The sequence below is a fragment of the Papaver somniferum genome, chromosome 2 (assembly GCF_003573695.1).
Source record: "Papaver somniferum cultivar HN1 chromosome 2, ASM357369v1, whole genome shotgun sequence".
Taxonomy (NCBI): domain Eukaryota; kingdom Viridiplantae; phylum Streptophyta; class Magnoliopsida; order Ranunculales; family Papaveraceae; genus Papaver; species Papaver somniferum.
Genome location: NC_039359.1, coordinates 215620532 through 215630740, shown reverse-complemented (window position 1 = coordinate 215630740; position 10209 = coordinate 215620532). Strand labels below are relative to the sequence as shown.

Sequence of the window (10209 nt, the reverse complement as noted above, 5' to 3'; positions counted from 1 at the left end):
CCGGAAAAAACCGTTGGAAAAGATATTATTGGTGAAGATGTGTCTTTTCGACATTAATATTTTTCAACATTAATATTTTTCAACCACAACTGTTGTCGGTACGCCATTTCAGAAAAGATCTATGTGAACTTGCTGCCGGCGCTGAGCTACGGAAACTTTTATTTATATTTGTATTCATCATGTCAGGTTTTTATACAACCTTTTAGATTTCTGCAGATTTTCATATATAAAACTTGTTTTACAACTCTTCAGATCTTAAGTTTTTTCCAAACGTCTTTGAAATCATACTTTTACGTGTAAGATATAATGTGACATTTTTACATGCACATTCAATTATATCGTATTTCGATTCACTATCCACCACATTCTTTTTAATCACTTCAGAAGTGACTTCGAGAAATTTTGATACTATATGAACTTTTGCTTGGCGGTTTGTTCAAAGGGTTTTGTTTCCAAGGGCATTCACGGAGCATACAAGATAAGTATACCACATAACACAGATCAGAACCTATATGCCCTCGCAAGATAGAGGGCATAAGTTATTAACTATGCTTCGTATTAGTGGTCTTTGGCGGACACTAGTCCTGGTTTTGAGCTAACTGAGATGCTTCTAATAGAAAGAAAATGAAAAAAATAACATATAATACTTCTAATAACAAGTTAAGCAACCTGACAAGGCAGCTAAGATGCAAAGTTAGATAAATTTAGGTTTATTGGGCATGGGAGAGCCGCTATTTATGGTATTAATAGGACCAAATTTCTGAATCCAGTAATTGAGCCCTTTCTTTTGATCCTGGCAGCAAATTGAGTTTTGAACTAGGTTCAATGTGCCATCACAAGCAACCGATAATTCAAACTGCTCTAACACCTTAATTATCTGCCAAAACTCAGGTCTCGTGTCAGCATTCACGGCCCAACATTGCTCAATAATAGCTCCTAATGCAGGTGGACAATCCTCCGGAATACGGGGTCTCAAATTCTGAAAAACCCACAAATTGCATTGGATTAGAAATTGTACGTAAAAAAATAACAAAATACAACAATTTTTTTTGATAAGTCAATGTATTAAAAGAGAACTAAAGTTACAAGGTAATTACAGAGCATAGTAAACAAGAAAAGAGGCCATGGTAAACAATAAAATACAGAAAATAAGTATGTAACAGTCATCTATGTCTGCATATGCTTCTTCTTGATGGGCGTGTGAAGAGATTTTTAAGGAACAGATTCTTTCATGAAGATGGAGTATCATAGCTCTGGTAACATTTTCACAAGAAAACTCCAAAGGTACTTGGGTGTAGGTTGTAATAAGTTGTTAGTTCTAAAATTATACTCAATGTCAAGATTTAATACGCTAAGTTCTGAAGTTACTACCTAACTAAGAAAAGCAAGTTATGTTTCATTGTGTTTGAGGACTGGTAATGTTTGGCCGGGAAGGATAATGCTTCCCAAGAATGGGGGTCGTTGTCTTGCGTATGCTGAAAAATTGAATTTGCTAACGGAAAACAAATTTGCACCCAACAATTGAAAGGACAGAAAGAAAAAGTAGATGAAACCAATTTAAGAATAGAATCATGCAAAGTGCGGTATTCTAAATCACAACAGAGTACTTAAGCCTCTCTTTATATTATGAAAGGGACAAGAAGGGCCTAATTTTTCCTAATTAGAGGAAATTATTTTCAGGGAAGAAAGAAAGGAACATACCTTATTCACAACGGCAAAAGCAGCTTGAATAGGCGTCATGTTCTCGTAAGGTATACTTCCAGCTACCATCTCCCACAAGATGAGGCCAAAGCTGTAAACGTCAACCTTCCTTCCGTAAGCTTTGTGTTTGATCATCTCTGGTGCCATCCAACGGTAAGTTCCTGGATCCTCAGCAAGTGAATCACAATATGCCTCCTCACAAGCTATTCCAAAATCAGCGATTTTCAAGTTGAAGTCTTGATCAAACAAGATATTCTCAGGTTTTAGATCCCGGTGAATTACACCTTGCGAGTGAACATATTCCATTCCTCTAGCAATATCCAAGGCATATGCTATTAGTTTTTCCAGAGCTAAGGATTTCCGCTCAAGTTTGTGTAAGAATGGCCTCAATGAACCCCCAGCAAGATACTCGGTTATAATACAAAAGACCGGCGGCTTTTTACATGCCGCTGTCAACTGTATCAATAGTTCATACACCTCTATTAAAAGACACCCAACAAAAAGAAGAAAAATGAAACAAAGAAAAATCATATGGTGTTGTTTTTCTCTTTTATGATATTGCATCACATAAACTGAAAACTGCTGAAATATAATGATGACAATAATCAGTTTGACAAAACATCAAGGATTTCCAAGAAGCTAGTGTACTAACCAAGATCAATTTAAGATCACTATCAAAATTCATTCTCTTATTTGGAGTTTCAATAAATTTGCTAGTGTACTAATGTTCTATATGAAGCGGCAATGCATGAGATACTTAGCAAGCATGAGAGTTCAATAAACAAAATTACTTTAAGACCACAAATACATATTCGATAAGAGGGTGTTCAGTGCATTGATGCATATTCCCATCAACAATTAAAAAACCAATGATTCAAGAGACGTATACAGAAGGGCAATTATACCATAAAGTTCTAGCACCTGAAATTGGTTATTCAAAATTCACAAAAATTAAATAAATAAGTACCTTGATTACGTTCTGATGGTGGAGATGAGACAGAAGACTAACTTCTCTTTTGAAATGTTTTTCCAATCGAGACGCCATGACTCCGTTTTCATCATCATCAGGTTGTCTAATAATTTTTACAGCAACAGGTTCATCATTATACATGCCATGGTAAAGTCGGCTATGCGCCCCTGAAGCAAATCGAAGGCCAACATATAACTTGGAAAGATCAACTGTCCATTCATCAGCAGTATCGACAGCTGTAATCTTTCCCACACCACGATCGAAGTACTTTGTCCACGTTGACTCCTTTCGACTCTTATTCATTTTATCAGAACTTTTCATTGACGACAAATGCTTGATAACACTAGAGTAAGAATCTGACGACGAAAAACTATTCTGGCTGGAATCCTTTCTGAAAAACTTACCAATACCTTTCTTTCCGGAATCTTTCCTTGTTAGACATGGAGATGCAAACCGCTTGAGTTCAGTCCGAGCTTCCTTAAATGTATCAGAAAGGCTGATTCTAGGGAGAGGTGACATAGCTCTATGCCTAGTAGTTATGGTTACAGGATTAGGGGAACTAGGAACACTAAGAAAACCCAATTTACGGTTAGTACTAGGTGATTGAGCCCTACATATTCTTCCAACATTCCGATCAGCCGGAAGAATTTTGGGACCTGGGTTACTAAGAACTTCTGATTTAGGAATTGGGGTAGTGGAATAATTAGGATTAGTTGCTGACCCAGAATCAAAATCAACTGGAAGTTTCACCGGAACAGATGGAAATTTCGGCAATGTAGAATTTGGAGTGAGAGAACTTGGTAACGGTAATCTAGAAGAGAAATCAATTCTATGACAAATGGTGTGAGAGAATTTGGCCCTCCTAATCCAAGAGTTGGAGTCATCTTCCTCCATTGGCCCTCTCACTAAATACCTAAAAAAACCAAACACCTAAAAAAAACTACCTACAAATCAATTCCTTTCTCTTCATATTCTATCAATTCCTTTCCTCAAAAATCACACAAGTAATATCTAGTATTTGCGGAGTTGAAACCCATGAAGTATTTATAAAACTCAAAAGACCCAGATCTTTGAAAATCCATCTAGAATCCCAATAGTATTACATTCTTATTCCTAGTTTGATTGGAAAATCAATCACCCTATCCTTTTAGTAATACTATCTTGATTCTTCAAATACCTGCTGGAAACAAACAATCAATGGAATCTCAAAAGAAAAATCTAGCTTTCATTAATTGGAATGTAGAAATTTCTAAATATCTAGAATACCCAGTTCCAATATTATTATGAAATATAAAGTGAACCAAACACCACCGCCATTGAAAAAAAAACAGATCTGAAAACAAAATTTCAATAAAAATTAAAAAAAAAAAAGAAAAAATCACAGACAAACAGAAAAAGAAAAACCCATACCTCAAATGTTGATGTTGTTTTATTTACTTTTCGTTAGAGCTCTGTTTTACTGTTGTTTTTTTCTTTTACCCCGAGCTGTTTTCTGCAATCATGATTTCATTCAGAGACTGATGATGATGGATCTTTCTTCTTCAAGGACGATTCTTTTTAGTACGGAATATCTTAAACAAGGACAGCGAACTAAAAAGTTTTTTTACTCACCTAATTTTTGTTTCTTTTGATGGGGAATAGTAATCGGTGGATTAGTCTTTTGGTGGGGTTTAATAGAATATCGGCCGTTGGATTGAGTTTGAAGGTGGAGCTGTGTAGTAGGTTAGTGGGGCTTTACTAATCCTTCGCTGTCAATAAAAGAATTTACGAACGTGTGAAACTGAAAACAGAAGCTAAAAATATAAAGTAAAAGACAGTTGGTCGTACTACGGCAAGTACGGTGAGAAAGAGGTTAAAAAGACTGAGATCTAGAGCTAAAAATATAAAGTAAAAGACAGTTTGGATACCAAAATAAAAAAACTTCTTGCTTTCCAAGCACTTATAAGTCTAAAATAACTTAACTAAAAGTCAAGTAAAACTCAATTCTTCTAGAAGCTAAAAGTCAATACTTGTGTCGCCAAATTAACTTCTTGCTTTTTAACTTGTGTCGCCAAATTGATTTCTGAATTTCCAAACAAGATCTAAGAAGAGGTGGAAATCAAAAAAGAAGTGAGCTCAGGGATGTCATGGGAACCTATGCTTCCCTGATATTAGTAATTATGAGTCATCTTCAACTTGAACCAAAAGATTAAGGTTCCACTGATAACATATGCATGTATACCCCAAAAAAAAAGTTATACCAAAAATCCAGTAAAACTCACACACAGACAACTATCATTGTGCATTACTAATAAGTAAATAAGGTACTGCAGAAAACATACCAAGGATTACAAAATCTGTAAGAGTGTAACCTAACTTAAAAGGTAAGAAGACAAAATGTGAAAGAACATGCATAGTCTTATACATGACCCGAAGTCATCAAACTTGCTCGGATCCTGCATCGGTTATAGATAGAGAGTTTCATTTTTGTTCATTTATCAGCATCTGACCCTTTGCCCTTCTTTGTCTCACTTTTATCTTCCTATACCTTAGTCTTAGTCGCATCCTCCCGACCTTCTTTCTTCTTTTTTTTTCCCCCTCAGACTTCTCTTCTACAGAGGTTGCAGGTTCAACTTGCTTGTCTTTCTTCTTTTTCTTCAACTCGAATTTCTTCTCTACAGGAGTTTAAGGTTCAGATTCACCATTTTCCTCACCCTTCTTTTTCTTTTTCTCACTCTTCTTCTAACCATCCTCACCAACCTTTACCTGCTTGGAAGTTACAGGGCCATCGATACATTTCGCTTCTTCTTCTTTTTCTTCTCCTCATCGACTAACTCACCATCAACCTTGGCTGCCACTGGTTCACCTGCAGCAGCAAGTCCTGCCACCGTAGTATCCACTCCAGCTGGGAGAATCACATTTCTAGACCACTCAGCAGTTAGTTTCAGCAGCAATTTCCCCTCTGCAACTAGTTTCCTCTTCGTGGAAACCCTTGGTCCCAATCCCCATTTCCTTGGATAAGTATCCTATCCATGACAACCCTCTTATCTTAGGCACCGCACCATTATCACATGTTGCCAGCACAGCAGTAGTCATCTCACCAATACACAACACAATTGCTTCCCCTTTAGTAGTCATCAGAACAATCTCCTCGCCGTTTTCAATACCAATCTCAAACCTCAACAACCCAGGAACCATAAGTTTAGCACCTTAACAGTAAAGATACAAAGGGATGACATTGACTTACCCGTGCAGAACAATTAGACAAATTTTGTATCTTTTACTGTGATCCGTATCAAACGAAATTGTGGTCAGTATCAAAGAATTGCACCAAAGTGGCGCACAACTTAGTCAAAAAACTAGTAATAACCACATAGACATGGGGTTTCTTCGAAGTGCATAAGTAAATCAACTTGAACAAACACACACAGTAGCACTACAAAAAACAACAATAACTAAACAAAATGTGAATTGGAGGAGTTGAAACTAATTAACGAATTAAGTATATTTGAAGGCAGGATCAGAAGACAATACCGATCCTTTCGGATATTAGAAGTTCATTAATTTTCTTCTTGGTTGCGAAGCAGATGCATATATGTAGATGCACTATAGCAGGAAGAAACCAAGAGGATTGAAATTAGAAGTTGAAGTGGAACTGGCAATAGCAGACAAAGTTGTTGCCAATTGAAAGATAAGTACGTCTATTGATTGGATTTTTATATGGGAGATATATTGGAGCTGTGAAAGCCTATGGAAAACATGACCTTAATCGAGTCCAATCAAAGACAAATCCATTAACCTAGATGAAAGAATTCATAGCACAGTAATACATACTTAACTGCAAATAAGCATGTACTTGCATCAATTCCTTCCAAGTTAATGATGGTTTGGTTGGTATTCAAATATGAAATTCCAACACCAGCTGGTGCCTATAGGAAGACAACATTTGCTGCTGTATTACATGCAAAATTATCTTAATATTGTCTACTGTTGCGAAAAAGGTAAAGGTAATTAACCATCATTCAAATGAAAAAAGAGATAACTCACCGTTGTTCCATGAATATTCGTTGAGATAGAGTCTTTCTGTCACGCTTTGCTCTAAATGATCCAAGTTCCATCACTGTTTCATTGCCAAATGATGAAAAATCAGGCTCTGCATCCCAATAGTAAATACCACAAATTCAATCAGTAATGATCAGCATTGTCCCTAAAATATTTAAGCATGCATTTAGAGCTACCATTAAGTACCTACGTTAAGCCATAAAAGAATAAAACTAGCGGATTTTAGTTGATGAATTTTGAGAAGATTCAACAAAATAGTAAAAGAACGCCCTTCCTTTAAGAGCATCTACAGTAACATATCCTGAGTACTGATCAAAACTTAACCACAGTTCAGGTTGTCCAGGTAAGCTATCAATCTGGATTTCTTGAATACACAGCATACGAGTATCGTAATGAATAAGGTTAGTAAACAAGACCTACGCCGTCCATGATCTAATCAACTTACCATTTTTGCAAATCTAGGTGCCTAATATATCTAGCAAAAATAATAACAGATTAAAATATAGCTACACCAAAACAACATGAACTTCCGATTCAAAAATTCAAATTTATTACCTTGATTTAAGCAAAACACCAGTAATTGAATATGAGACTCCAGGATTAAACACCAATTGGCAGTTCGATGAAGGTATCATCGTTTTTGCAGCTCTACATAGTGGTGGGTTAGTACTCATACACACAGTCTCGCGTGCTTCGGTTGCCGCAAAGACTACGTATATATGGATGCTAACCCAGCTTAGATAGATAACGTCATAACGATATTCGCCCGTGTACGAAGTTGGTGGGAAATGTTGCCTGTCATGTGGTAGCCATGGTCGTCGTACCTGTGATCAATCAGCACATCATCAGTCGTGCCCCCCTGCCATAGTTAACATTTGTTGAACCCGACTAATTGATCTGTTCTGTATTCTAAAATTTTATGCAAAATGGGATTCGAATTACAAAAATGACTAGCACTTTAGAATAACCAACTTGGACAAAGTAAATCCTGGTTGACCTTATTTTCTCTAGCTATTCCTTTTTATAAAGAGGTGAGTGAAGTTCTAAAGGGCGTAAACAAACTCTGTCACAACAGAAATTGAATCCAGTACTTTTACCTAGTTGACACATGTTGTTTTTTGGTTTTTGAGCATACAAATCGACGACCCTTGTGTTCGGTATACCAATGAGTATAAGTTGAGGGTAAAGAAAGCTATTAGTATATGGATTTGCGAAAATTACCCAATGAACAACAGTAAACCAGCAACACCAAATGATAGATGAATGACTGACATAAGCTCTAGCTAAATCAATAAACTCTTCCTTTTGTTGAAGAAACGTCTGGTCACTCCAGGTACTACAAGCACCAACAGAGTAAGAAAATGTAAGCCAAAGAGGAACGAATAACATCGAAGCTTCGAAAATAAGATTATAACCACAGAAATAATAATTGTCATTATGGATATTGAGACCTTTGGCATTTATCCCATATGAGAGATATTGAGTTAGGGCTTGTTATGCTGCCATTTTCTGTGAGAATTCTCTCGCTTCCATCTTCATTACTTCCATCCAAACAAACTATCAGCGCAAAATCCAAAACAACAAATCAACAACCCAATAACACATTGAGTCATAGAGGTAGTAAAATAAAAGTAAGCGAGTGAAAGAGAAAAAGAGAGGTTACCAATTCCTTCACCAATAGCTCCTAGAATAAGTGTGAGATCAACCATTTTAGCAGGATCAGAAGAACCTGAAGTAGAATGAAGTCCATCAAAAATCGCTTCAATAAGTCACCACTACATTATATTAGAAGAAACATGCACAATCACTGAACAATAAAATCATGAATTGCAAATAAAATTAGAATATCTTACCCAATTAGTAGAAATTGTATGAGGAAAGAGACCTATCAGCTGAATATCATCCACTTGTTCTTTTCTTGTTTGTTGAATTTGAAACCCCTGTGATTCAAATTGAAAAACTTACAAGAATCAAACACCAACAACTTCCAATTCTAAGACCCTAAAACAAAATCTTAAAGGGAATACCCCAATTAAGCAAGCCTAATTTTTCCACAACAGATTTCGAAAGAGGTTGAATAGAAAACTCACCAGATGCCATTTCTTACTGCTTCTAACTTAAAATAAATGCCCTAGGATTCAAATTCATCTTCTCTTGAAATCTTCTAATTAGGTTTTGAGGCTTTTCCACTCAAAAACAGAGAACAATATCCTTGACCTCTTCCAAATCATTAATTAAGAAGATGCAAAGTTTTGAATCCGCCATTTGAATTCACTCTGCAACTTAGAGAAAGAGAGAAGGGTGGGGAAGAAGAAGATATGAATGAGAGTTCTGGATTGCTAGGTCGGTGGAGAGGGAATGATCAGAGTTCTGGATTCTTTGTTACAGAATTGGCCCATGTTAACTGTCCCAGCTTTAGCATTCATCACTTTTTCTTCGGGAGCTTATAAAAAAGATAAACCGACAGTGTTCCTTCAAATTATTGACCACACAAGGTAGATTTTGCAGTAAAAATGTTGCATATTTTAGGACGAGCGATAAGTATTCGGTAAAACCCAAATTTTTTAGTCACGGTACAAAATCATTTGCTTGGGACGTTATGAATCCATGATTTGTAAATTTCTATAAGCTTGGTTATGCTGCTCCTATTTATGTACTAATTTCATAAAGTCGTACTATTGATTACTACACATTTCATTTTATATTATAAAAAGGTGATATTCTTATGTTTTTCATTTTATTTGAAAATATATTTTTTATAAAAGTATCACTTTCTCGTAATGCTTCTTGAACTCTTGAGCTTTCCACCTCAAGTGTTTTCCATGCCTTGCGGTCCATGTCATGTCAGCTATCACGTTCAAACATTATCAGGATTAGAATTAGCCTTTTATATTTTTCATTGTTTTCATCGTCTTGTACCAAGACTTGATAGGATGCCCTTAGGGGATAGAAATAAAATCATCTACCACATAAAATGTCGCACATGTAAATGTACTTGGCAATTTTTCTACGTAACTGTGACCTGGCATTAACGTAGTTCAGTAAATAATGCTCCACCTACGGTTACTTCAACCTTATAAATTTGTACATATGCAAACAACAATATTTCTCCGAGTTATGCAGCGGAAGACATAACTTGATTTTCACGTTTCCTTCAATTACAGCTAATACTATAAAGTGGGGTTAATGTCATGCTTACGCTTTACAGAATTTGGGATGCACTTGCGAATCAATCAAGAATACACAGACGATCTTAGGCTATCAAATTCTTTTTCGTTAGCTTAGTGGAAGATTACAAAAATCTTGTCTAACCAATGGACTTACAATGTGTTTTAGACTTAACTAAGCCTAAGACACACTCTCTACTGCAATATGGCGTTTCTACACTTGAAGACCTGCACTTGTAGAAATTCCCGGGCCTATTTATAGTGCCATGAACTATTTGTGCTTTTTTTTTTTACTTTCAGCGTCTCTTATTGTATATATCGGCTTAGTAT

General features: G+C 36.0%; 2 protein-coding genes across 19 annotated transcripts; both read right to left on the bottom strand.

The window, feature by feature from the left end:
* Positions 1–611: 611 nt before the first annotated feature.
* On the bottom strand, positions 612–4241 carry LOC113350497 (serine/threonine-protein kinase HT1-like). Of its 2 annotated transcripts, none has more exons than XM_026594641.1 (4): positions 4082–4241; positions 2669–3848; positions 1702–2157; positions 612–979 (listed from the first exon to the last, which is right to left on the bottom strand). In XM_026594641.1, exons 2-4 carry the CDS (start codon positions 3563–3565, stop codon positions 695–697), a joined length of 1638 nt encoding a protein of 545 aa, XP_026450426.1. In that variant the 5' UTR covers positions 3566–3848; positions 4082–4241; the 3' UTR covers positions 612–694. The 2 variants fall into 2 exon arrangements, with proteins under 2 accessions (XP_026450426.1, XP_026450428.1); XM_026594643.1 differs by having other exon boundaries at positions 2669–3851; positions 4082–4236.
* A 648-nt stretch (positions 4242–4889) lies between these two features.
* Positions 4890–9172, bottom strand: LOC113350494. Of its 17 annotated transcripts, none has more exons than XR_003360898.1 (9): positions 8803–9172; positions 8566–8652; positions 8376–8441; positions 8164–8269; positions 7934–8048; positions 7268–7536; positions 6698–6803; positions 6485–6579; positions 4890–6256 (listed from the first exon to the last, which is right to left on the bottom strand). XR_003360898.1 is itself a non-coding variant. In XM_026594640.1 (7 exons), the coding sequence occupies exons 3-7, from the start codon at positions 8419–8421 to the stop codon at positions 6797–6799; spliced, it is 543 nt and encodes a 180-aa protein (XP_026450425.1). In that variant the 5' UTR covers positions 8422–8441; positions 8566–8652; positions 8803–9166; the 3' UTR covers positions 4890–6796. The 17 variants fall into 17 exon arrangements, 2 of the variants coding, with proteins under 2 accessions (XP_026450425.1, XP_026450424.1); XR_003360899.1 differs by having other exon boundaries at positions 6490–6579; positions 8803–9171; XR_003360885.1 differs by having other exon boundaries at positions 4890–6602; positions 6698–6770; positions 8803–9167.
* Between the last annotated feature and the right edge of the window lie 1037 nt (positions 9173–10209).

What these genes read in the sequence shown, in the direction of transcription:
- LOC113350497 (XM_026594641.1), bottom strand. Translation starts at nt 3,565, where the DNA reads ATGGAGGAAGATGACTCCAACTCTTGGATTAGGAGGGCCAAATTCTCT. An exon ending in ACCATCAGAACGTAATCAAG is followed by an intron (nt 2,158 to 2,668) that starts GTACTTATTTAT and finishes CTATTGATACAG; the next exon opens with TTGACAGCGGCATGTAAAAA. An exon ending in CTTTTGCCGTTGTGAATAAG is followed by an intron (nt 980 to 1,701) that starts GTATGTTCCTTT and finishes TGGGTTTTTCAG; the next exon opens with AATTTGAGACCCCGTATTCC.
- LOC113350494 (XM_026594639.1), bottom strand. Translation starts at nt 8,421, where the DNA reads ATGGTTGATCTCACACTTATTCTAGGAGCTATTGGTGAAGGAATTG. An exon ending in AGCTATTGGTGAAGGAATTG is followed by an intron (nt 8,270 to 8,375) that starts GTAACCTCTCTT and finishes TTGCGCTGATAG; the next exon opens with TTTGTTTGGATGGAAGTAAT. An exon ending in GGTGTTTTGCTTAAATCAAG is followed by an intron (nt 6,771 to 7,267) that starts GTAATAAATTTG and finishes GCAATGAAACAG; the next exon opens with TGATGGAACTTGGATCATTT.